Here is a 27,543-nt window from a genome sequence, read left to right on the forward strand (position 1 = left end):
ATACATGCACACACACACGTACGTACATCCTGTCCCATCAGCTCCCAGGGAACAGGTAGTTCTGTCTTCCCACCACTTCCCCCTCCAACCCAGGCCACCCAATGCTCTTCTCCCCAAAAGCGAAGGGCTGGGGGCCACTCACTGGGCACCACAGCGAAGGCCGGAAGGTACTCCGCAGTGAGCAGGGGTGTCGGCAGCTCCCGGATGAACCTTTTGAGCAAATCGGATGCATCGTTGTGGCGGACCTCTTCCCAGCTAAACAGGCCAGTGTAGAAATCTCTCTCCAGCTTTTGTTCCAGTCCCTGAAGGAAGGAGGGGCACTAATGAGGAGTTGGCCCAAGGCTCCAGTATAAGATGCTCCACCACTTACTTCTCTGGGCCTCGGTTTTCTCATCTGCAAATTGGGGACAATAATAGCACCTACCTCGTAGTATTGCTATGAGGATTAAGTGGCCTAATGTGTCAGTTGGCACAGGGTTTCGCTCAACAAATGTTGGCTGTCTGACTGCCGGGCCCACACTCTGAACCCTCATGCTGTCTTGTACCACCTCCACCCTTTCAAACCCTCCTGGAAGTCTAAGACCCAAACAGAGACCAAAGACAGAACACTGACAGGCTGGGAACTGGATTCTCTTCTGGCTTAACGCACATGTGAGGGTGCTGGGCGGTGCAGCCTTGAGGAAGTCGGGGAAGCCGAACCATTACCTTGACCCTGGCCTGGGATCCAGGTACCCTGAGAATGCCTTCCGTGTCTAGTCCTCTCTTTTCCAAACAGGACAACAGCTATGAGAGAAAGAACCCAACATTTAAACCAGAAACCACTGAAAGGTGGAATCGAACTAGTGTGTTTGTCTCCCATGAAAACCAGGAAGAGGAAACAGCTAGGAGAATGTCGCCCTCAAAATAAGAATAGCACCTTTCTTGGCCACTTCCATGAGCCAGGCATTGTTCTGAGAGATTTTTTTTCTTAAATATGCATTTTTCTCATTCAATCCTTAGTAAGAAAAGGATACTGTTATTATAACCCCACTTCACAGATACTGAAAGGCAGACTCACTGAAGTTCAAAACTTCACCCCAAGTCTCAGCTGCCACGTGTCAGAGTCAGAATTTGAACCAAGGTCTCGTGGTTCTAAAGTCCACGCTCTTATCCCCCAGGCTAGACATCCCCCAACAGTGATGCCCAGCGCCAGCCTTTCACTGGCTAAATGAGCCCAACCTGGAGACAACTTACAGCTTGAAGGACCAGCGGGACCTGGGTACTGGGGAGCGCTTTACGGTCCGCTTCCAGCAGGGCTTCGAGGGACACGCCGAAAAGGCGAGTTTCTATGGGAAGTCAAAAGAGCAAAAGGGGCATTTCATATCCTGCAATGACAACTGGGCTCCAGTCTGCAAGGTCCCCTGGGCAACTAGAATCATTCCTTTCCCTGCGTGAGTACTGAGCTCTCTGGACAGTAGTTGAGTTTCAGCTGCTCTCAAGCAGAACACATGGCCTCAGCAATAATGAAGACGTTACATGCATCACAGAGCAGAAAATCTCAGCTGGAGAAAGGGGTGTTGAAAGGAAAACACGCTACTGCCCCAGGGAGTGCTGGGTACCATATGTAGCAGTGGGCTGGGGTAGAGGGTCTACTCTGCAGGGATGGGCCACGTTCCCAGGTCTCCTCAACCATCCTGCCTTGCAGTCTTCTCAGGTAAATCCCTTCTTCCAAATCTACTCTGCAATGTCCTTCCTTCTCTCTTCACCTGCCTACCCCTTTCTCTATTAAACCCACACAGCCTTTGCCATGTGAATTTGCAATTCTTCCCATTAAAGAAGCAGAAAATGCTTCCCCACTTCTTGCTAGTCAGCCAGGTGATAGCTTCCGTCAATGGAGCATTTGCCTCCCTGATGCAAGCAGAGGCTTCAAGTGCATTGTATGGTAGGTTAGCCCTCTTGTGCTTCTGCCATTGTCATGAAAACAGGCTTCAGATGGCCTGCTGGTCCCAGGAGGATAAGCGGACCCAGCCCCAGCTCACAACTTGGAACCAACCCCCAAGATTCACACACAAACCTGCCCGCATGAGTAAATAATTATTGATTTAAGTCATGAGTTTTGGGGTTGCCTGCTATCTACATTATTGTGGCAATAGCTGAATCAGATGATAACTGGGAAATGTCCATAAATCTATAATATTAAGTGGGAAAAAAAAGGTATGCACACGGGGCAGGTGGGAGAGAAGGAAGATGATACAGTAAAAGTTAATAGTGCTTATATCTGAATTGTATTTTTCCTTTTTGGATTTTACTCTATTTCCCAACTTGCCTACAACGAGCAGGAATTGTTTTCATGTGCAGAAAAAACTACATATGCTAGAAGGAAATAAAGCAGCTAAGCATGTTTTGGTAGAAGATTCCCCACGCAGCCCTTTGATGAGAAAGCTAGGACGATCGCCACAGGGTTTTTGATGAGCTGGGGACTGCTGACCTGTTGCCTTCCGCTTCCCTGCCTTGCTCCTTTTCAGGTCCAAGCCGAGGACGTCACAGAGTGCAGTGAACTCGATGAGGGCCAAAGCATGGATCTTTTTCATGTCTTCCAAGGACAAGTCTCCTGTCCTGGTCAAGCCAAGTCTGCCTTTGGGGATCCTAAACTTCTAGGGAGGCAAGCAGAGACAATCGCTCAAGCCCTGGAGTCCAAGTGTGTTGCGGCTCCACCTACCCGCCCCCCCACCACGCCGCAGCGTCCCCTCCCCCACCTCCACGAGGCGGTTTGGAGGAGGAAGAACAGAGTGGATGAGAGCAGGGGCTCAGGATTTCATCCCAGGTTCAAGTGCAAGCTCTCCCTCTGACTTACTGGGTCACCTTCTTAGACTCTAATTCCTCACCCGTAATCATAAAATAGTGCCTATCTCATAAGGTTTTTGTGAGGGTAAAATGGGCTAGGAATATAAGTGCTTAGAATGCCAAGCCCTCAGGGAGACTCCAATAAACGTAAGCTGTTTTTCACTGCCTGCATTCCAACATGAGGGGCTGGAGAGAGGGATCACGCCCTCCCCCACGGGCCTCACTGCTTCTATTCTGGTCCTTTGTTGCTCTCTCTCACCCCATCTGTCCCATCCCCGGCTCCAGTGCTCCTCGTCCTCACTCGGAATAATGACAGAATTATTGAAAAATAAATGATGCTCGACCGCGCCACCTAGAGGCAACAGTGGGGGATCTGCAGGCAGTTCCGGGCCTTCCTGCGGCCAAAGGTGAAAAACAGCCAAGAGCCAGGGTCAGATTTGTTGAGTTTTTGCCTGGAGGACTTGGCCAGATTATGCCCCAGTGCCCATTCGAGTGTTCTAAGAAGAGAAAGGAAGCGTGCTGTGCTTGTAGGTAATAACGTTATGGCTATAATACAGCCTAGTGCTTGCTGGATGGGCTACGGAGTCACACTTTCTGGGTTCAAGTTCGGATGTTACCTGTGAGTTTGGGTCAATCATTTTATCTTTATGTGTGTCAATTTTCTTCCCTGTGAAATAGGGCTACTAACAATATCCACTTCACAGGATTTTAGGGGAGATTGAATTTGATAAAGCATATAAAACACAGTGTCTGACACATAGTGAGTACTCAATCATTATAACTATTACTAGTTTTAAAGTTTATTTACACAATGTGGTATCTTTAGCATTATTAATTATTATCATCATTCATAGTTTAATAGGGGAAATCAAATCCTCAAGGCTAGAAGATGAGATAATGTTGAACATTAATTATCCCTGATGCTTTAAAAATAGAAAGTCATTCTTTAAATTTTTATTTGATGTACTACGGGCACATTAAAACATTATCACTGGGAGAAATTAAGTGAAGAGTGGATGGAAACTCTGTACTATTTTTGCAACTTCTTGTGACTCCAAAATTATTTCAAAAGAAAAAATATTATATTCCAGGGAATGAAAGTACTTTCACATTGGATTAGAGATGACTGCAGGGGTGGGGGCAAAGTCCTAAACAGTAGAGAGTGACGGTCAATGGGAGGGCCTGGCCACCAGCCCTCGGGGCAGCATTCTCACCGGCAGGGAACCCTGGCTCCAGGTACAGGTGCTTCTCAGGGGCGGCCCGCCCCTCTGCAGGAGCAGCACAGCTTGTTCCGAGTAGGCAGAGTCCATGTGGAAGACTTCCTCCCTCCCAGCCTGTGCCTGCAGCCCCTCAGGCTTTGCTGCTGCTGGGGAAATGGAACCGAGAGGCAGTCAGGACCGGCTACCTCCCTACTGCCTCCAAGCCCAGAGCTTGCGCCCTTGCTCAAGCCTGGTAAACTCAGTAGCAATCTCCTAAGGTCAGGAGGCTGAGATTATGACCCCAGGAAGCAAGTTCTTAGGCTAAGGACTCAGGTCCTTTGCCCCAAGAAGTTATTTCCCAGGCTCAAGCTCAAAGTCCCAGGATCAAAGCAGTAAGCTTAGGACTCAGGCCCATTGCCCCAGGAAGTGGTTTCCTAGCTAGGGCTTATTGCCCAGGACGTGATTTTCCAGGCTGAGGCCCATGGGCCTGATGGGGAAACCCCACTCAAGGGCCCAACTTGTGGCCTAGGGGTTCCTTCCTACTGCCCTCAAGCAGGGAAGGCAAGGAAGGAGCAGGAAGAGGAAAATGCCCAGAGGTGTTCACCTTCTCTTACCTCACAGAACAAGCCCTTTGTGCAGCCTGGAGGATCCCCAGGGCCCCGGAGAATGAAGGCCACTTACCTGAAGGAGACTTAGGAGTCCCGGAACTGAGCTGGGTCCATTTCATACCCGAGTCCCCATTCTCTGAAGACATTTCCTATGCAAATTACAGATAATCCCCAACTAGTTGTGTGGGAAGCAGATGATACCCACACAACCCTGGGAAACAGAAGACATTCACGACCCATTCTTCACAGCCAGAGAGAGCAGCTAAAGCTCAAACATCTTGCCCAAGATCCCACAGCTGCAAAGGAGGGACATAGGCAGTGGGACCCAGATCCGTCTGCCATCAGTGCCCGTTGTATTAATCATGTGTTACTCCATTTCAAATCTATTCCAAGAAAGGATCGAACGCCCACAACCTGTCAGGTTGCAAGTGCCGGCAGGATGTACACGACAATATAAAGTATGGTAATTGTACTCATAATAGTTATGTATAGAGAGAACCTGAGGTTTCAGGCTTACCCAAGGACACAGTGACAACAGGCAAATATATCCTGCATACACAGCAGGCAGACCTACACACATGGGGACACTGCCATGCAAGCACGTATGCAAGCATACACCAACACAGCCCTGCAGCAGAAGCACTACACCCCGTAAGAAGTGGTGCCACCACAATGGGCCCAGGCAGACAGGGCCTGCACTGACCCTTATGCCACTTACTCACCCCTGAACTGAAGCCTCCAAAGATGTCCCTGACATCTCTGACAGGTGCCTTGTGGCGTCTTCGGGCCGAGCAGTTGTAGATTTCCAGCCGGCGGCACACAGCAGCCACCTGGGTCCGTGTAAGTGTGGACAGGAGCCTCCGGGGATGACTGTCCAAGCCCAGGCCACCAAGGAGGCCTGACAGGCCTGTGTCCTGTAGCCACTGGGATTCGATTTCTCCTTCTGCCAACAGAGGGAGAACACCCAGGTGAGCACACATAGCTACACACTCAGCCGCATGCACTTACCAAAGGCACATGCAGAAACATACACATGGACGCAAGAATATCCACATATCTGACTGTGAGACCCACTAACACCAGCCACACTCTTCAATGGGGAGAAGACCTAACAAAACATCTGAGAATTTGGGGGGCCCAGATGGCACTAACCAGTATCTGGATTTAAATTTATAATACTGCATTCTCTAGAAAACAGCAGGCTGCGGAAGGACGTCTGTACTGATTCTAGAATATAGCAATGAACTCACTCCCCCGCCCAAATCTGGAAGAAACCACCACAGGGTCACATGGGCCCAGCTGGGGACAGCGTGGGCAAGAAGTTGGTGTCCCCTTGGAAAGTCCAGCTCTATTCAAGACTTTATTTGGGTTGGGATTGTCCCCTCAACTGTGCTTTGTAAGAAAACCGCCATTCATCCAAATCGTGGGATCTGCTGAGACTGCAGGTTCCTGGGTCGCACCACCCGAGATTCTGCCCTAGGAGTTCAGGTTCAGGGCCCGGGAATCTGCATGTGGGTCCCCCCCCACCCCCTGCCCCACCACCCTGAGATGATTCTAATACAATAGAGCCTTCAGATCACACTTGAGAAACACTGGCCTGGCAAGGTCCTCCCTTATTATGGGGAAAACAGACGAGAGCTGGGGAGGAAGTTGTACCCATGTGCGAGCACTGGATTGGTGCAATGTATTTAGCTGTGCAAAGTTGGACCAAGTTAGTCAACCAGGTGCTGGTGGTTCAAAAATCGAAACTGCTTTTATGACAGCCTGTGTTGCGCAGATAAGCCAGACACAGAAGTCTTTCTCCAACATCACCTCTGCACTTGGGAACCAAAAAACTCTTCCAGGGCACCTGCAACTTTGTGGGTCCGCCCCTAATTTGCACCAGCTGGTGAACGTACTGAGTCTCCTCTGATACCAGGATCCTTTATCCTTCCTGCTAACCATGGGATCTTATCCAAAAAAACCAGTGATTCCTGAAATGCAGACATTCACGCACCACCTGTATGATTTTATCTGTATCTCAGTAGTCCTGTACATTTACTAAATATTTTTCCCTCATCCATGGGTTACTTAGAATTCCACTCGAATGTTAGCTCCACAAGGAGACAAACTTTGTTTTGTGTTCACTGTTGTATCCCAGGGCCTAAAATAGTGCCTAGTAAAGAATAGGCACTCATAAATATCTGCTGAATGACTTCATCTAAGGAGGCACATAATCTAACTTACATTATTAAAGGAGTGTTTTGACTGATGTATGGAGAACAGACAGCAGAGAGCAAGGGTGGATCAGGGAGACCAGTGAAGAGGATACTGCATAAGTCCAAGTGAGAGATCAAGCCCTTGCATGTTCTGGTTGGTGTCTGGACCTCTCACATGTCTCCCCCGGAATGAGGGCCTCCCTTCCACCCTGCAGCCCCCTCCAGAGCTCCTCACCTTCTGGTAGCCGCCCTTCACTCCCACTGCCATCCTCTGCTTTCCGCTCATCCCTCTGTTGGATCTGCTCCACCTCCATCCAAAAGCCATCCATGGACAAGCTCTCCGCCGAGGACAGCTGGGAATGGGAGCATTTGGCAGGGTGTGCTCGCGGGGGATCCTTCTGGGGAAGCTGACTCATTGGGCCTGAGGAGGGGCCAGAGCTGCAGGAAGCAGGAGGGAGGAGAAAAGTCAGGCAATGCTCTGCTCATGATGGAGTTTATGGTTCTCCTGAAATCTGCCTGGAGCTTCTGAGAGCTGGGCGAGCTTACTGAGCATATTTCTCAGGGGTGACAGACACACAGCTAGTCTCAGCAAGTTGACCAGTTTACCCGTCACCCCCTCAGAATCACTTGGAAACAAATAATGCTGCAGAGAATGGAGAAAGGGCCTATGGCCCTGCTTCTTTCTACCTTCTTGGGCAAGGCAAACAACCTTGGACACACATATGGTAGAGTAAACATTGATAAGAGGGAATTAAACACCAGGATGTACAAGGAAATTATAGTGCAGCTCCTGACCCACCTCGTTGAATTTTTACCCAATATGTCAATTATCTCCTCCCTACCCACACCCCCTTATTTGTGAATATGACTTCCACAGCCCTGGCTTTCCTATCTATAACACGTGACCACCTCGACTCCTCCTCTCCTTCACTCAAATCTGAACAGACTGAAGGCCCAGATCACAGAGGTACTATCCACCAAATGAGCCAATCAGATACTCTCAAGATGTTGACACAAGAGATAGAAGGGGTCGGTGTCAGGTCCATGAATCGGGAAGCCGTGTGAAAATGGTGGGGCTGGAATAGCCAGTCTCCTAAGACAAGCCCCGAGAGGACCCTCTGACGCCATGGAGAGATGGGGGAGGGACCAACCTCAGCTGGATTTTCCAGGTCCCACTTCCAGTGCTCCTGGTTAAGCTGACAGCTATGTGGTTTACCCTCAGAGCCCCAAATCCCTGCATCTCCTCTTCTGCACAAACTACGTGATTCCACTTTGTGCAAATAATCCCAGAATAAGAGCGTGCAGGTCTCCGGGCCCAGATAAATGATATTCTGGTGCTTCAAATGAGCTGGGGGATAAAATCTCTATGCTGCTCCCCTTGAAAAATGGTGATTGGGAGCAGGAGTCCACATAGACCCTGAGACATATCAGCAAAACAGATCATAACCCACCCTGTCACTAGAGAGAGGAAATACGAGTATTTGCCCAATATCCTCTAATAGGAAAAAGGTATATTTTGCAAATTCTACAGACATTTGAGTTCAGTAATGATCCCAGGCAAGATTATAGAACAAATTCCTTATTCCATCTGGAGACAGACAAAAGGCAAAGGAAACAATAAACACAGATGGTCTAAACTGCTTGGTTAAAAGAAAAAGACTCAATTGGCTTTTTATTTTTTTCATTTCATAAAATTTATTGGGGATATTGGTTAATAAAATGATATAGGTTTCAAGTGTACATTTCTATAATACATCATCTATATATTGCATTGTGTGTTCACCACCCAGAGTCAAATCTCCTTTAGTCACCATATATTTGATCCCCTTTACCCTCTCCTACCACGCCCCTTCTGTCCTGACCCTCTGGTAACCACTAAACTGTTGTCTGTGTCTATGAGTTTTTGTTTGTTTGTTTGTCTTATTTATTCATTTGTTGTTCTCAGTTTTATATCCCACACATTAAGTGAAATCGTTCTTGTCTTTTTCCATCTGACTTATTTCCTTTAGCATGATATTCTCAAGATCCATCCATGTTGTTACAAATGGCAATCTTTCATCTTTTCTTATGGCTAAGTAGTATTCTATTATACATATGTGTCACATCTTCTTTATCCAATTTGGCTTTTTAAAAAGTCATCCATTGTTGCTTTAAAAAAAGCACACATACCCTAATCATCAGGGAAAGGCAAATTAAAACCACAATAAGATATCACCTCACACCTGTTAGAATGACTGCTATCAAAAAGACAATATATAACAAGTGTTAGAGAGGATGTGGTGAAAAGGGAACGCTTGCGCACTGTTGGTGAGATTGTAAACTGGTACAGCCATTACGAAAAACATTATGGAGTTTCCTCAATTAAAAATAGAATTACCGTGTGATCCAGCAATCCCACTTCTGGATATATATCTGAAGGAATTGAAATAACTATTTTGAAGAGATATCTGCACCTCTGTGCTCATTGCAGTATTATTCACAATAGCCACGACATAGAAACAACCTAAATGTCCATCATGGATGAATGGATTTAAAAAATGCGGTCTATAGATATACAACAGAATATTTTCAGCCATAAAAAGAAGGAAATTCTGTCATTTGTGAAAATATGGGTGGACCTTGAGGGCATTATGCTAAGTGAATGAGACAGAGAAAGACAAATACTGTATGATGGAATCTAAAAAAGCTGAATTCATAGGAACAGAGAGTAGACTGGTGGTTGCCAGGGGCTGGGAGGTGGGGGAAATGGGGAAATGTCAGCCAAAGGATACTTCTTCCATTTATACAATGAATAAGTTCTGGGGATCTAATGTACAGCATGGTGACTATAGTTAAAATACTGTATTATATACTTGAAAGTTGCTAAGAGAGCAGATCTTAAATGTTCTCACCACACGCGCACACACACACGTGATAACTGTGTGAGGTGATGGATATGTTAACCAACTTTTTATGGCAATCATCTCGCAATACATAAGTTTCTCAAATCATTACACTGTGCACCTTAAACATACACAGTGTTGTACATTATTTATATCTCAGTAGAGCTGGAAAAAAAGTACACATAATGCAAAAGAGCAAAAATCCAAAGGAAAAAAAGATCGACCAAATATTGGATAAACGCTAACAAAAAGGACAAAGATATCAATATCACTTGCAGATTAAGAAACATTCTAAGGGGGGGGGAGAGTAAATCCACAAAGAACTTCCGAGAGGAACCTTTATGCACTTAAAAGCATAACAAAAATATAAGTAGTAATAAAACTGCTAGAAATATGGAAACATGTTGGCCTCATTGTTTGCCATTTTCCCACATGAAACTTGCTTTCTAGTTACGAGTTTGCAAGTTCTCTGGTCTCTCTCAAACCTCCACGTCTTGGCAAACTCTGTCCCTTCTACTAAGGCTGGGCTTCCCCAACTCTGGCCACCGCATCCCTGGTATATGAGATCTGGTCCACGCTTGTTGCTACTAGAGACAGTCTTAAAATGAGACTTTGGTGGGGTACAAAAAGCAAGTCTCAACGCCAGGCACATTGCAGGAGGCCACCAGCTTCGTGGGGCAAGGGGAGGGTAAAAGGACATCACAACGTCACAAGTGAGTGGAACACAGGGATGGTAGACATTGTGGCTGCCTTCCCAACATTCTTTCCACTCACTCCCCGTTGTGAGCAGCCATGACCCCACCCCAGCCTCGTCACAGAAACAGCTTCAGGTGAGTTCGGATTAAGAGCCATTGTGTGAGTGCCCACTACTCGGCACAGCGTTTCTTTTGGGGCGATGAAAATGTGCTAGGGTTGATTGTGAGGACGGTTGCCCAACTCTGTGACTATACTAAAAACTGTTGGATGGCACACTTTAAATGGCTGCATTATATGGCACGTGAATTCTATATCAATAAAGCCAGTATTTAAAAACAAAACAAAAGAACCATGGCGTGCTTTCTTCCAGCCACAGGACTTGTTTCAAAGAAGGAAACGCTCAGGACTTTTGTTGGGAATTCTGGGAAATAAAGAACTCATCCTAGACAGGGACAAAAACAAGTCACCTCCCAGGAGCTGGCGGTCACACAACGGGGATCCATGCCTATCACAGCATACTCACCACTCACAGCAACAAAAAGAAATGGCAAAAACTGGGTCCTTCATGATACCATCGAGCAGCTGAATCCCAAGAGGGTCGCCCGCACAGCACATTTTACTTGAAATATCCTCCTCTGACTATATACCATGGTTTTTAATCCACCCCCTTTCCATTTGTCAGTATCACAAGTAACCCAGCGATAAGCATCCTTGTATTTAGAACCTTGTTGCGCTGTACAAAAGTAATAGTAGAAGAGAGATTGCTAGAAGTGGAGTTACTGAACCAAAGGGTTTGTGAACGTTTGATACTTCTTGCCAAAATGCCTTCCAAAAGGGACTGATCTATTGGGTTTGTTTGTTGTTTTTATAGTCTGCGACATGGCTGTGGATTTTCCTCCTGCTGTCTACCTGGCCTCTGTCTTGTGGGGTCCTGTGCCCTGGAGGCCCTAAGGCAGTATTTTGCCCACAGCTTGAGACCCCATCCGTAGATGTACCCCCAACTTCTGGAGGTAGGATCCGGCACCCGAGGCCAGCGTCCTGGATATATGACCTGTGTAGTCGTACACGGTCCCCTGTTTAGGAGGTCCCCATGCTTGGTTTAGAGCTTTGTTATCACCATCTTGAAATTCTTGATAATTTCTGAACAAGGGCCCCATGTTCATCTGCATGAGGCAGGTCCTGCCAGTATCTTAACAAAGACCCCAGCTTGTGCCTTTTCCCCAAGTGTCCAGCTCACGCACTGAGCTCAGGTCCAAGTTATAAACGCTCCCATCCCGAAACACACTCAAATGTGGTAAAGCAAAGAAACCTCTGACCCGCCAGGGCCCAGAGGAAGAGGCAGGGCACACAGCCTCTCCCTGGGCAACATCTTGGCCGTTTTCACCGAGCAGAAGCTTAACTGGAGAACGATTCCCAGTTAATTATAAAATTGGCTCTTCTGCTCTATTTATGCTTTTAGAGAAAACTGCTAGTCAGCGCACCTCCTGCGAACCTGTTGGTACCCCACGCTGGGGCACAGCTCGGTTTCTTCCGTTGCTTTGTAATTTGCTTGGAAATTACCAGCATCTGTGTGTTTTCGTGACAATTTGAAAACTGCAGCGAGTAAACCAAAACAAAAGTTATTAACGCTGTCACCACTTTGACAGCCCAGCAGTGCTTCAGATGGACTTCTTGAGGAGATCAGACAGGGACGTAGGAAAGAACAGAAATTTATAAAAACCCCAACAATTCTAAAGGTGTCATTGTCCCAAGATCACATTTTGCAGAGTGGCAATGAGTCCCCCAGTTAGGCAGAGAATGGGAGCTCAGCACATCCACAAAATGTGCCCCAAGCTTCACAGACACAGCCTATTTTTTTTGTTTTGTTTTCAATGTTTTATGGATGTATAACGTATGCAGAAAAGGGCACCAATCCTAAGTGTACAGCACGATTAATTGTCTGCAGTTGTATTTTTGTTTTTAGGCATTTACTGAACGCTTACTACCTGCCCACTGAGCAATGGGTAACCAGATGCGTCAGTTTAGAAGTTAAGAACTTTGGCTCTAGTAACAGACGGCCTGCCTTCAAATCCTAGATGTCATGCAGGGAGTCACGCAGGGTCTCTGGTCACGCTCCCCACATAAGAACGCAGGATATGGGGAGGCCAAAAGGAACACCCACAGAACCATAGGTAGGGGAGTCATACCACTATATTCTCGCTGGCGGCTGGGTTGGACACACAGGAAGCAGGAGCCACATCATCCACAACCTGCCATCCACTTCTCTCTGCCAACCAACCCATTTGCTAGCTGCAATCCGCCGTGCTAATTGCAATCCGCGCTTGCAGGCTCAGCCACCATCTTCTTGCTAGCCCCCATTTTCTGCTAGTGTAGCCACGGCAGTTATATCAGTGGCCAATGGCTCACTGTTTACAGCTGACGGCCAACTAGCCACAGCTGATGGCCATCCAATCTCAGTTGATGGCCATTTACTACCTGAGCCAGCACCTTTCCACGTGAGGCTGAGAGCCTGGAAACTGCTTTTTGGGGCTCTGTCCCCACACTAGATCTGTCGTTTATGAATGAAGTAACGTTGGGGAGCCTGTGAACCAGCCTCAGCTTCCTCATCTTCAGATTGAGACGACCTGGGGCCGGGTGGTTAAGGGCGACTTCATTCAGTCAGCGACTGTTGGCTGAGCCCCCACTACAGCTAGTTACTAGCAAGCTAGCACACATAAGGCGCTGGAACCGGAAGTCCTGGATTAATGCTAGCTCAATAAATATATGTTGCTTCTGGTCGCTTCCCACCTGAAATTCAGACAGGAGAAATGACTTGCCCAAGACCGCCCAGATGGCGAGCAGCTGTAGCTCCTGTCCTCCGGCCCCCGTGAGTGGCCAGAGGCTTATGAGCCCAGCCTAGAGACGACACACACCAGAGCGTCAGATGGACAGGGCAGCCTGCTCAGAGCTTTCCCCAATGCAAAGCCATTCTACACACATGCACAGACACACACATGCACGCACTCACACACGCACGCACACGCACACACATGCACGCACGCACGCACACGAGCTTGTTCTCCTTCCAGGTGACTTGTGGGAGGAGGCAGAGTCCCAGACATCCCAGCCCCCGTCTAAGCCTCCTATTCACTCTCTGTGTGATTGCGGATGTGTCCTTTCCTCGCTCTGGGCTTCAGTATCCATAACTGTAAAATGAGAAAAGAGAGGTTGGGATGGGAGCTTTGCAAGGCGATCTTCAGCAAGACCCTTGCTCATGGGGTCACAGCAGAGCCCAGGAATCAGATGACAGTGGGGTAAAAGCAGCAGCCAGAGGGCGGGCAAAGGAACCCACACCAGGCTTTGAGCCTGCTTAAAGAGGCCAAAAGCTCGCATGACCCAGGGACCAAGAATGCGGCACATCAGGCCGTGCCAGTGGAGGTGTGGCCGGGCCTCCTCTCCAGCTCAGCCTGGCTAAGGCTCCCCCTGCAAAGTGGCACTAGGGCTCTCAGGGCAGCCCTTGATTTCTGTCAGAATGCCTGCCCTTGCTGTCACCTCCCTGCCCCTATGAAATACCGACAGGTCGCAAAAAAGGTCAGTGGCTGCATGCGTGGCATTCCTGAGTTGAACAGAGGCTGGGTTCCACCCGTGCCTTGGTATCTTGGGTGAGACGTTTCACCTCTTTGAGCCCCCATTTCCTCTGCAAACTGGGGGCTAATCAGAGCTACTCTCACTAGGAGTATCATTAGAAATGTAATTAAGGTGCCTGGCAAAATATTGGCCTATATGAGGTGCACAGGAAATAGGAGCTGCAGTAATTATAATAATGATAATTATTATTACTCTCCTCGTCGTGACTGTTAGAGGCCACCATAAGTTACGGAGAAGGCTCTAGTCACAAGCACAGGCCATGTGGCCGTAGTGACAACATGACCCCAATGCAGGCCCTTGGAGTAGCTGGCACTGAACATGAGAACCAGCACACATTAACACGGGCCACATGCAAGACGCTGCTGTGAACACGGCAGCAGGGTCCTCAACCTGGCCCTAGTGACATTTCAGGTCCGATTGTTCTTTGTCCTGGGGGCCTGTCCTGTGTGTGCATTGTAGGATGTTTAACAGAACCTCTGCCCCCACCTATTGGACGGCAAAAACATCCCTCCTCGTTGTGAAAACCAAAAAACATCTCCAGACATTGCCAGATGTCCCCTGGGGGGCCAAATCTCCCCGGATGAGAGCACTGCTTTACATGGATTAACATATAATTCTCACAAGTTCCTATTATTATCATCCCATTTACAGATGAGGAGACAGAGGCACACAGAAATTAAGTAACTTGTCCAAGGTGACCAGGCTAGTAAACGGCAGGACTGGACTTTGAACTCAGGAAGTCTGGCTCCATAGCCTATGTTCTCAACCCCCATGCAACTCTCCCCGCGCCACTGGCCAGAGGTACCATGTGTTGGGAGGGAATACCACCAGCCTGGACTTGGCCCCAACTCTACCTCTTATCAGCCAAGCTCCTGCTCCATATCACACGAGCCACAGGCTGCTCTGACTTCTGACAATACCCTTATCTCAGAATTATTGGTGGATAACAATCAATGGTGGCGAGACAGACTGAGGTAATTCCCCAACAGGGCGTGCTGGAGGAGATACAGCTGGTCACTACCGCAGAAATGCCAAGCTTTACTCAGCTGAGGGGGGAGCACAGGGGTAGAAAAGGAGCTGGGGACAAAGAGAAAGGAGGGACAGAGGGGGACAAGGTGGTTGCCAGCGGAGGCCACCATGGGAGGTGTGTGATGTGACACTCTCTTTTGTCTCCTCTTCAAATATCCAGGAAATCAACATTACCAGCCAATGTTTTAGGAGCTGGGTTGTTTTAGAGGTGATGTGATAAAATGCCGACACCAGCCACTGGTTAGGTGTGGCATAAGGACAGTTGCAGGCTGAATGCTCAGAGGAACCTGGTCACATTCAGTTACAGCCCTCCCTGAATTTGAAAAGGGTGCAAGAAGGGAAAAACAAAAGACCTTGGTATCCCTACAGTTTGGTTCCTGGGCTGCAGGAGGAGGCTTTCGGTAGGAACTGAGTTATTTTACAGTGTTTGAAAATGTCTTCCCAACAAAGGGTGCTAAGTGTGCAGCTTGTGTTGTCCCTCTGTCTGTAGGTTAGTACAAAATAAATCAAATTATTGTTTTCAGTTCATTATCCTTCCCTCTGCTGCAGGCCTTTGCCATGTGACTTTGTTGTTCCTCCCACTAGAGGCAGAGGCTACTGTCTTCCCATCCTGCCCCCACCCCACATCCATTGACTTGGACTTTGGGCACCTGACGTGCTTTGGCCAATGGAGTGTTAGCAGACATGTGCCTCTGTGGTGGGGCTGGCCCTCTTGCCTCTCCCATCACCACAGGAAGAGTTACCCCTGGATGGCTGAAGCCTGGGTCCCAGAAGGAACATACGTTGCACAGACCAGAGCAGGAGGGGCAAGTTCAGCCAGACCCCAGCTTGAGATGGAGCCACCCAGCAGAGCCTAGGCCAGAGCAGCTAACCCTCAGCTGACCACCAGACACATGGCATGAATAATGAGTGTTGCTTTGATAAATAATTGCTATTGAGTTTGGGATCATTTGTTACACAGTGATAGCTGACAGAGACAGTGTATTATTGAACAACCTGAATAGCTCGGCCAGAGGAGCAGTGGGCCCACTCTCTCCTGCTTACACTCCTTCCCAAATGCTGGGTATACAGGCTGCATGCACACTCCATGCCCCACCGTATCTCTAACCCCCAGATGAAATGACACATCAGGCTCTGAGTCAACTGAAAGATGGGAATCAGGCTCCTGAGAGCAGAGGTAGAAAGACAATCTCAGGGCATCCATGTGCACATGGGTGTGCCAGGGAACGTGTAGGCCCATACTCTTCCAGGAACACGTACATGGTCGTGAATGCTAAGATAATACATGTGTATTGTTTAAGACACTAAATCTGTGGGCTTACGAAAGAGAGTCTCTCCTCTGCTGCTTTAGGACTTACGAGGAAGTCTGGATTCTCCATGCCTACACAGGTACCCTCATAAAACTTAGTATATGGCTATGATGTGGATGATGTAACATCCTTATGCAGTGCACAACCTGAACACCTGTACACAGCGACACTACCAGCTCTGAAGCAATCCCTATGGGGATAGGGCGGGGGCAGGGCAGGAATGAGATCATCTAAAAGGCAAATCCTACATTTACATTTTTGAGTGTCATCTTAATTGAGCTCCTAAAATCCCTGTACGGCAACAACTTTCTCCTTAAGACAGGACTGGCTCATTCAGGCAGTGTACTTATTCTTTGAATTGTTCAATGACCGTCACCACATTTCTTCCATCCTAATTCCACTAGAGCTGACCTCTGTGTTGTAGAATTTTCAAACGTGACTATTATGTGTTATAAGCAACAAGAATAAAAACGTTTTGAAATATAATCAAGATAATTTAGCTTCCTGAATCAGGTCTGAGGCTGGACCAGGACACAGAGGAAGGCATGGCTGTGGGTGCTCTCTGCAGCTGGTCCAGGTGGGCGAGAGCCAGAGATGTATGAGGAGCTGCATTCTATGTGTGGAGACCAGGCGCACAGATCAGTGGTTCTGAAACCTGACTGTGCCCTGGAATCACCCAGGCTCCTTTTCAGACTCCCAGTGCCCAGGCAATATCCCAGACCAACTGCCGCAAAACCACTGGAAATAGGACCTGGGTATCAGTCTTGTTTGAAGCGGCCCAGCTGATTGCATTGTGCGACCAGGCATTGGGGAACATCGTTACATGGCTGCGGTTCAGAGACTTGCACAGAAGATTTCAAGAGTGGGGTGAGAAAGGACGGGTTGCCTCAGAATTCTCACATGGCACTTCTGGGAGGGGCAGCCTGCATTTCCGAGATGACTGGAGGAGATTAAGGTACAGCCTCTGAGATGGCAAAGATTCTCAACCAGAAGATCAGGAGAGGCCAATCTCCATTTGAAGTAGCAGAGTGGCCACCCCCACTGGATTTTAATACATTTCAAATGGCTTCAAAAGAGATGATAAACCTGGGGCCCTGTCTAAGTGACAGCAACGGGAGGCAGCTGAGTGGTGGTTTTAAGAAGTGGTTGTATTGGAGGCACCCATCTCATCTACAGCTGCTGGGCGGAGGCAGGATGACCCACCGAGGGTAGAGCAGGTGACTGAGGTTTGGAGAAGCAGTGTGGAAGAGTGGCTATGGTAGGCAGAGTACTCCCCCCCTGCCCCACCAAACAAAAGGTGGCCAGGTGCTAACCCCCAGAACCTGTGAATGGGTTATGTCACACAGTAAGGGGGGATTAAGGTTGCAGATGGAATTATGGCTGCTGACCAACGGACTTGAGATGGGGAGATTATCCTGGATTATCTGGGGTGGGCCCAGTGTAATCACCAGGGTCTTTAAATGGGAGAGAGGGAGGCCGAAGAGTGAAACCCAGAAAAATGACAGCAGCATGAGAAGGACTTGCCAGGCCCTGCTGACTTTGGACATGGAAGGGGACCACAGGGGACCAGTCTAGGGAAGGCAGAGTGGCCTGTAGAAGCTGGACAGTGGGTTCTCCCTTAGAGTCTCCAGAAAGGACCACCATCCTGCCAGTACCTTGATTTTAGCCCCGTAAGACCCACAGTGGACTTCTGGCCTCCAGAATGCTAAGACATTACATGTGTATTGTTTAAGACACGAAATTTGTCACAGCAGCAATAGGAGACATTTGACACAGTGGCTGAGGGCCCAGGCCCTGGAGTCCGACTATCTGGGTCTGGGTCTGTCCTCTTGATGTGTGACCATGAGAAAGCATCTTAGTCTCCCCTCCCTGACCCTACAAAAATGGGGGTGATGATGATGATAATAGAATACTCAGGATGATGAGGATGAAATCAAGTAACGCATGCAAAGCATTTGGCCCACGGTAAGGGCTCTAACGAATGCTTGAAAGCAAAACTGTTCTAAACAATGAGCAGCCCACCAACCACCTGAGATGGGCAAACAGCCCCGAGAGACAGAGCAGCAGCCAGAGTGGGATGGGGTTAAGCAGAGAAGGCTTCCTGGAGGAGGCAACGTTAGAACTCAGTCTTAAAGGAACAGTCAGTGAACCTAGGGGGGTGTGGGGGGAATGAGATATACAAAGCTCACAGGAAGGGGCAGGTTATTATGCTGGTAAGTACACAGGAATTTCCCTGGAGCCTGCATTAGGGTTTGATGAGAACGAAGCCAGGAAGAAATAAGGGCTGGTGGGAAACATTTCCTCAAGCAACATAAAATCCAGAAGCCATAACTGAAAACAGCTGAGGTTTGATTACATCCAAATTTAAAACTTCTGTATAACAGAAACACTATCAACAAACTAATAAGACCAGTGATCAATTGAAAAGAAACATTTGCAACAAATGATACAGTGTTAATATCTAGTCTACACAAAGAGTTTCTAGAAATCAATAAGGAACAAATGTCTCCCATCCCCCACCAAAATCCGATAGAAAAGTAAACAACCACGGAAGATAAAATACAAATACTCAACATGAAAAGACGTTGACCCTCACGTATTATTAGGGAAATACAAATTAAAGCAATTTCTCACCCATCAGATTGGCAAACACCAAAAAGATTTCTCACACCCAGGGTAGGGTTAGCAAGTATCAAGAAAGAGACATTCTCACGTTCTAGGAGGATCTGCAGGCCAACCTGGGTGGAGTCAGCAATTCCTGATGGGAGGGAAGCTGCAGGGGTGGAGAATCCCAGAGTTGTGAGTTGTGAAGGGAGCAGTCTAACCCCTCCGGGTAATTAGAGCCTTCTCCCTGTTTTCCATTGTGAGGCAAGAGAGGAAATCGGAAGCCCTGGCAGAAGGGACCTGCCCTTTGTGGGTTGGTTTGTAAGAGAATTTGGTGAGAGAATTTGCTTGCAAGGGCTTTTTCAGCAAGGCGGCTGCCTGTCCTGGGATGGTCGCACCAAGGTGGCAGTTCAGTGCTGGAGATTATGGAAGACTTGATTGTAAGCAACAGCAATCATTAGAGCGACACTTATTTTGCAAATAAAGGAACAGGCTCAGAGAGGTGGTCAGTGGGATATGGGGCTCAAATGCAGATCTTTCTGCCACTCCAAGGAGTCAGGAGGCCTGAATTCACTTATCACATGAAAACAAACCTGTACCGCTGGAGTCAGCTCCCAGCGCTTTTTGTTGGACCCTGATGTCTGGCACGTGTTGTGCATGCCCTATGTACCCACAGGGTGCTAAGCCCTTCCCATGCATTCATTTCCTTTCATCCTCACCACACGCCCATGAGGCAGGAACTACCATTTGTAATCATCTTGCAGACAAGGAAAGAAAGGCTCAGAGAGGTTAAGTAACTTCCCCAGAGTCCCACAGCTGGTAAGTGGTGAAGCTGGGCTTCGAGATGCAGGATGTCCTTCTACCACTGATACATTAAAACTGTGTGGGGGTGATCCATTCGCTGCTTGGAGTCACATACAGGGGTGTTTGTCTAGGGGCTTAAAGGTATATAATACCTGGAGAAATTGATGGACATTAACCCTGATGGCAGAGACCTCAGAGCTACACATGAGCAAAATATGAGTTTAGGCTGACGTAAAAGTGACTTATTCCCAAATATATGGTGATGGAAGGAGAACTGTCTCTGGGTGGTGAACACACAATGGAATTTATAGATGACGTAATACAGAATTGTACACCTGAAATCTATGTAATTTCACTAACAATTGTCACCCCAATAAATTTAAAAAAAAAAAGTGACATTCCACAAACTACCTGTGTGCTGTCAGCCAAGTCACTTAACCCATTGTCAGTGAAAGGAATCTGACGGTTGCGCTAGACATACATTGGGTCTTCCTGCCTCCCTGTTCTGTCAGACACTCAAGTGAAAAGATGTTGAACTGCACTAATAATAAAAGAAAGGTAAGTTAAAATAAGATACAATTAGCAAAGACTAAAAAGAGCCATAACGTCCAGTCAAGAAGCTCAAGAATATAAGGAAACGAAAGCTGGCCCCCACTTCGTGAGTCTGTAATTGGTATACCCTTCCTAGGGAAACACTTGGCGATATGTTTCAAAGTTTTAAATGTATATATCTTTGGACTCAATGTGTCCTATTCTGGGATTTTATCATAAGGATAAGTGCCCAAAGATACGTGTCCAAGACAATGCACTATAGTTTATAAAAGCAACCAAAAAAAGAAAAAAGAAAGAAAAGAAAAGGACCCAACCTATAAGTCTGTCATAGGAGGCTAGTTAACGAAAGTCTAGTTTGGTTATAAAATGAATATCAGGCAGCCGTTAAAGAGAAAAATGCAGATCTCTGTATTTCCATGAAAAGATATTATCACGTGGAAAGAGTCAACCACAAAATGTTACAAGTATAGAAGTGTTATATACATGTGTTAGAGCACATATGTTTTCCATGTGCATATGTGTAAACATATATTTATGAAGCATACAATCTTACAGGATTTACACTGACCTGCTCACAATGACTATTTTTGTGGGGTTGGAGGTAGGAGGAGGAAGTGGACTTCACTTGCCATTTTTTTATAGCAATCGTGAATTAACAGAAGATTAGCTTTCTACTTGGGAGCGAGGTTGGAGGGAATCCCTCCCTACAGAGTCATCTTGCTACAATTGGGTCATTTAAGGAGCCTCCCAAGCCCGGCCTTGCATGATGTTAAGATTCCGTCCACATGGAGAGCAAACTCTGTGTCCCACTCACTTGTTGAAAAGTTCTATTTGAGGGCAATACTGACACGAGTCACCCCTGCTCGGACCCTCCTGATAGGCATTTAGCGCATTATCTTGCAGTGGCCCAGTCCTAGGGCTTCTTCCTGGACCAACCTGTGGACAGCCCAAGGGCTCGGAGCATCTCATTCACCCCCGTGGCCCCATCCCCATCACGGGACTTCACGTAGAGGCAGCGAGCATTTTATTCATTGAGCCAACATTTCGTGAGCACCGACAGTGCACTGGGTGCTAGAGATACACAGGTGAACCAAACAGATATGACTTGGTGTCTGGGAGCTTACGGTCCCACTGGAATGTGTTGAAAAATAAATGACTCACACCTGAGTGACCCGTGAGATGAAGAACTCAGAGGGGAGGGTGACTGACCTAGTGATTTGATGAACCGATACACAAGCACACGGGCCTGCAGCAGATAAACCAGCCCTGTCTCAGGGAGTGGTTTTCACTTTTTTTTTTTTTTTTTTTGGCAATGGAATCTCTTTTCACTAAACAAAAGAGAGAACGATTATATTATTGTAAACTTCTTCATAAGTTCAATTTAAAGCATTTATGGATCATGCCATTTATATAATTTCGATGGACAAAATAAATAGAACACATTGGGGGTATGCGATGCCTTTACTGGTTTTTCAATACTCAAAAATAGAGTAAAGATGACATTCAAATAAAAGATGTACACAACTCCGGAGTTTGAAGAACGACTCTTCTGGAAGTTGTGTCATTTTTGTGTGTTCTGTTTTGGTTAAAGTAACAAAGGGAATGCGGCAAAATTCATCCAGTAAGTATGGAGCACATTCAGTGGGTCAGGTACTCTTACAGTGAATTCAGTGTTAGTAGCCTTGGGAACCAAGAGATTAAGGGAGGGTAGGGGGAGGTCAGGGGAACAGCACTGATAGACAGGTATGTAGGTTGGTAGATGGATAGATAGATGACAGACAGATAAACAGACAGGCATGTCTTTGGCTTATTAAGATCGATTTTCAATAAAGTCATATGTCCTGAGTAAGTCCACCTGGGATGGGACACAGCCCCCCACACACAGGAGCTCCGTGAATTTGCTGTACGAATGAAATGACCTCCCTGAGCCCCCCGCCTCTTCCCTGAGCCTAGAAGTTGTTCCCACATCAGGGAGAGCTGGGGGCTCGGTTGTTTGAGGATCAGGATTTCCTACTCCCCGAATCTGCTCTCCACATACAGGCCACAGTCAGTCCGCAGGTCCTGGGTGGAAATGACTGGGGCCAGATGCAGCTTCTCTGCTGTGGGCGTGTTCTGAGCTAGAACATTTTTGGAGGGCGATTGGCAGGATCTTTCATGATTCTAATTGTTCCTTTTAAACCTGCAATTACCCTTCTAGGAATAAGTTTTACCCGCACAAATCCCCAAAGATGTTCATTGAAGTATTGCTTGGAATTGTTAAATATTGGAATTGTTAAACAATCTAAATGTCCGCTAGTGAGCACATTAACTGGTTCAAATTAACCAAAGGACATCCATAAAGCTGGGTTCTGGGAGACCATGTAAAACGGATGAGTTAGATCTTTATGTGACGTGTAAAGATGTCCATTGTGATAATTAAGGGATCAAAGGGAGCCTGGAAACACACGCGTAACATGATCCTATTTGAAGCACAGGTTTATGTACATCAAAAAATTCTCCCCAGGTATATGCCAAAACTTGAACCGCAGTGAGTTTGGGGGAATAGGCATAGATACTTCTGCACTGTTTGAATTTCTATAATAATCCTATTGTGATAGGCTGAAATCATACATGGGGAGAAATGACTTCTAAAAAATTCTGGTCTGGCTGTCAGAGGCACACTGAGCAGGAAGGGAGGGCTGTCAGTTGTCAGCCCAGGTGACCAACCACACAGTCACAGTGGCCCAGCTAAGACTCCATGGCTTAAGGTCCTGAGTCCTGAACCACAAATAACCCCTGGGGTCCCTAATACTCTCTACCTCCAGAGGAAGGGGAAACAGCACATATTGAGTGTCACTCACACCTCTAAGAATAAGAAAACCAGAGGCCCCTGCGGGAGGCCAGCAGCAGGAGCCCAGGGTAGGTTGTGTCCCAGAAAGGTCTGGGCTTGGGGACCCATGGACCAAGCTTTGAAACACACCTCTACCAGTTGGACCATTTACTCGACGTCTCAGAGCTTCTGTTTCCTCATCTGTAGTGTGGGAGGGGAGTTGTTGTCTCAGAAATGTGACTGACGTAAGAATCGAGAGGACAGACACCCCCAGCACAATTTTCTGACGTATATAAACCTGTACTTGTGAAATAGGATCCTACTACCCGTGTGCTTCTAGGTTTCCTTTGATCCCTTACTAAATGGTATAGACATCTTTACAGTAACATACAGAAACAGTAACAACAAAATCTAACTCATTCATTTTAATAATCTCCCAGAATCCAATTTTATGGATGTCCTTTGGTTAATTTGGACCAGGAGGTCCTCACCTCAGTCGCCTTGCTCCTCAGCCTTGACCCTGAGATACCAGTGGCCCAAACCTCCCCCATCCCCTCCTGTGATTCCTGTACCTGCAGCCCAAGTCAGTCCAGCGCCGGGCACAGCGCCCCGGCTGCCGGACGATGCGGGCCCGTGGGATCCGGGGACACGGTGAGGCCAGGGACACCGGGGCCAGCCTCTCCATCTGGGCTGCGAGGAGAAGGGCAGGCTCTGCCATGGGCTGGCACCCTCGCAGCTCCTGGGTCAGCAGCCGCGCTGCCGCTGCTGCTGTGGGGCTGACTCAATCGGTAGTGTGAGCAGGACGAGGGCTGCTGGGGCTCTGGCACGCCCAGCTCTCAGACACCCCCACACCGGGACAGGTATCCAACCTCCTCCTGGCAGGGCTGGCTCAGCCAGTGCCATCTACAGGCCGATATGCGCGCGCGCGCGCGGACACACACACACACACACACACACACACACACACACACACACACACACACCCTGAGCCCCGGCTCACCTGCCAGCACTGCGAAGGTAAAGTGGAAATGGCACCTTTAAAAACAACAGTCATGGGGCCGCCGGGTGGCTCAGGCGGTTGGAGCTCCGTGTTCCTAATGCTTAAGGCTGCCGGTTGAATTCCCACATGGGCCAGTGGGCTCTCAACCACAAGGTTGCGGGCTTCGACCCCTCGACTCCCGCAAGGGATGATGGACTCCACCCCCTGCAACTAAGATTGAACACAGCACCTTAAGCGGAGCGGAGCTGCCGCTGAGCTCCCGGGTGTCTCAGTTGGTTGGATTGGAGCGCAGTTGCGCCCCCCTGCAACTAACAACGGCAACTGGACCTGGAGCTGAGCTGCGCCCTCCACAACTACGAACGAAAGGATAACAAGTTGACTTGGAAAAAATCCTGGAAGTACACACTGTTGCCCAATAAAGTCCTGTTCCCCTTCCCCAATTAAAAAAAGAAATACAGTCATGGAATGATCGGAATTGCCGTTATTATTAGCTACAGACATCCAATTTTAAAGAAAACTGCATTCATAAAGTACCTGGCCACTGTGGATGGAGAAAAGAATTCATGCACAAAATAGTCACAGGGATGTGAAGTACAATACAGGGAACAGAGTCAATAATGTAAGAACTGTGTAGGGTGCCAGGCGGGTACTAGAATTATCAGGAGGATCACTTCATCAGTTATATAAATGCCTAACCATTGTGCTGCACACCTGAAACTAATATAAAATAATACTGACTGTCAAATAATATTGACTGTCAACTATAACTAATACATAGTCACGGGATATAAAGTACAGCATAGGGAATACAGTCAGTGGTATTGTAATATGTATGGTATCAGATGGTAGTACACTTGTTGGGGTTATCATTTTGTGAGGTGTGTAAATGTCTAATCAGTATCTTGTTTTGTGTACCTGAAACTAATTAAAAAAAAAAAAAGAAAGAAAAAAGAATCCATGACCCAGGGTTCTTCTCCCTGCCTTGGCCACGCCCTCTGTGCTTTTGAACAGGTCACTCGCCTTCTCTGAGACTTGATTTTCTCCTCTGTGAGATGGGGGTGGTGATATTTGCCAGGAAACAGAGAAGCGAGCCAGCAGGAGTGTGCTGAGAGTGTGAAAAGGCAGGTCGTGGGTGGAGGAAGGGAGAACGCTAAGGGAGCAGAAAATAGGAGTGGCCCAATGTGGGGAGTCTGGAAGGGCCTCCCTGGGAATTGACGTTTAGCCTGGAATGTGAAGGAGTAGGAACGAGGAAGGGACATTGCTCCTGGCTTCTCTAGCTTCTGTCCTACTCCCGTATCTGTTGGGGGCCAGGAGTCCCTCCCCTTGCTCTCTGGGCAGGACAGACTGTCGTGGTCCTTCCTGGATTGCCCTGGCCCGCTCTGCCCTAGGCTCTGGGTATCAGTGACGTCCCAGCAGCATGTTTGCCCTTCTACCGAGAACAGCAGCCCCAAGGTGCTCCGCGAGGAGGGGCCCAAGTCCACGGGAGTCCGATAACTGGAAATTGCCCCGCTGGAGCCACAGTGCGCAGGACGATGTATAGTCCTGGCATCAAACGAGTGGAAGGAGCCGCCAGGAAAAGGGCCCTCAGGAGCCCCAAATCTCAAGAGGCCATCACTGGCTCTTACATGCAGATTGGGGCTGTGCAGCTAACTGTGCACTTTTCCCAAGCCTCCTCCTGAGGAGGAGATTCTGGAAACACACCACCAGAAGACCAGGTGTCTGGGGGTCCCATTGGTACAGAGGCCTTCCTTCCCAATGTATAAGTTGCAGTAGCAGCAAAAGTGCATGAGAAAGTACTTTAGCAGGCATGAGAAGCTTTGTGTGGAAAATATGGTAGATGCACAATAAAGGTTGCATGGATGGATGAATGGATGGTGGATGGATGGATGGATGGATGAAGGTGGATGAATGGATGGATGGATGGATGGATGGATGGATGAAGGATAGATGGATAGATGGATAGGTGGAAGAGTGAATATCTGTGTACATGAATGTGTGAGCATGAGTGAATGAGTGAGTCAGTGAGTGAGTGAATGAATGAAAGAATGAGCCATTAGATGAATGGGTTGATAAGTAAATGAATGAATGCACAACTAGATGCTTGAGTGTGTCAACACGTTAGTACCTAAGCAAGTAAACTTCTAATCCAGAACAGAAAATCTACCTTAGATGTAGGAAACCCTTAGAAAGACAGCAAGAGGAAGAGAGAGTAGCCTGACTCTTGAGTGAGCTGCACTTTCAGGCTTCTTTAAGGAAGTACCACCTCTTGGCTTCCTGGAGAGCCATGCATACTGAGAATGAAGTGAAGTGTGTCCACGCTCTAGACAACATTCCTCAGGGCTGGCTGGGTCCCAGCCCCGGAGTATCGGCCAGGCCGGTTAGGTCACGGTGGAGTGACTCAGACATGGCAGCCCTGCACCCGGGCAGCCTGCCATCCATCCCACCCACCCACTGTCGTCAAGAGCCAGACCCGTCATGCCTCTCAGACCCAGAAAGCACCCCAGGGCAATGTGCTGTGTGCTCAGCATTTCCTCCCTGCCTTTCTATCTCTCCCACTCCCCACTCTAGCACTGTCCTACCCTGTGTGATGTAGTGGAGCCCTGTAGGCCTGGGATTGATACTCAGCTCTGCCACTTAGGCTGTGTGACCTCAGGCAAGTGCCTTAACCTCTCTGAGTCCCAGCTGCCTCATCATTTCAATGAAAATCTTGCCGGTCTCCAGGGGTGGTTGTGAGAGTTCAGAGTGATAATACACACCCTGCACCTAATTTCTAGGTGCTCAACTTTTTTCGTTTGGCAACAGTTTATGGAACATTGATACAGTGCCAGCCAAGCACTGTGCTCAGAGATTTATGTGTGTTACTACATTCAGTCCTTGAACCGTGTCCCACCACAATTATATGTGGAAGTCCTAACCGCCAGGACTTCACAATATGACCTTTATTTGAAAATAGGGTCTCAACAGAGGTGATCAAGTTAAACTGTTACCCTTACGGTGGGCCCAATCCAATGACTGATCCTTAGGAAAAGGGGAAATTTGGACACAAATAAATATGAGGTCAATTAAGTTCCTGAACTCTTCCTAGAAAAAGTGCTACATACCCCATTGCTGAATATCAGTACAGTCACCTTCGAATTCCTCCCCTTATGAGCTATGCACCAATGCCAGCGCCTAGTCCACTCTTCAACGCAATTTTGGAACTCTTTTTCTGGAATAGCCATCAGAGCTGTCGTTTTATTACCCTTGATGTCCTGAATGTCATCAAAATGTCTTTCTTTCAATATTTCCTTTATCTTCGGGTAGAGAAAGAAGTCATTGGGGGCCAGCTCAGGTGAGTAGGGAGGGTGTTCCAATACAGTTATTTGTTGCCTGGCTAAAAACACCCTCACAGACAGCGCCGTG

At 47.8% G+C, this 27,543-nt stretch overlaps 1 protein-coding gene across 1 annotated transcript in view; it reads right to left on the minus strand.

The window, feature by feature from the left end:
- ARHGAP40 (Rho GTPase activating protein 40) overlaps positions 1-23,914 on the minus strand; it is a 32,932-nt gene extending 9,018 nt beyond the window's left edge. The window contains exons 1-9 of the mRNA XM_033095100.1: positions 23,714-23,914; positions 7,064-7,266; positions 5,353-5,573; positions 4,704-4,779; positions 4,038-4,186; positions 2,468-2,633; positions 1,234-1,325; positions 706-783; positions 143-302 (exon numbers count right to left, since the gene is read on the minus strand). Coding sequence (XP_032950991.1) covers positions 143-302; positions 706-783; positions 1,234-1,325; positions 2,468-2,633; positions 4,038-4,186; positions 4,704-4,779; positions 5,353-5,573; positions 7,064-7,266; positions 23,714-23,859 — 1,291 coding nt within the window. The 5' untranslated portion in view covers positions 23,860-23,914. The remainder of the gene's footprint in view (positions 1-142; positions 303-705; positions 784-1,233; positions 1,326-2,467; positions 2,634-4,037; positions 4,187-4,703; positions 4,780-5,352; positions 5,574-7,063; positions 7,267-23,713) is intronic.
- Between the last annotated feature and the right edge of the window lie 3,629 nt (positions 23,915-27,543).

The sequence above is a fragment of the Rhinolophus ferrumequinum genome, chromosome 23, assembly GCF_004115265.2.
Source record: "Rhinolophus ferrumequinum isolate MPI-CBG mRhiFer1 chromosome 23, mRhiFer1_v1.p, whole genome shotgun sequence".
NCBI classification, from domain to species: Eukaryota; Metazoa; Chordata; class Mammalia; order Chiroptera; family Rhinolophidae; genus Rhinolophus; species Rhinolophus ferrumequinum.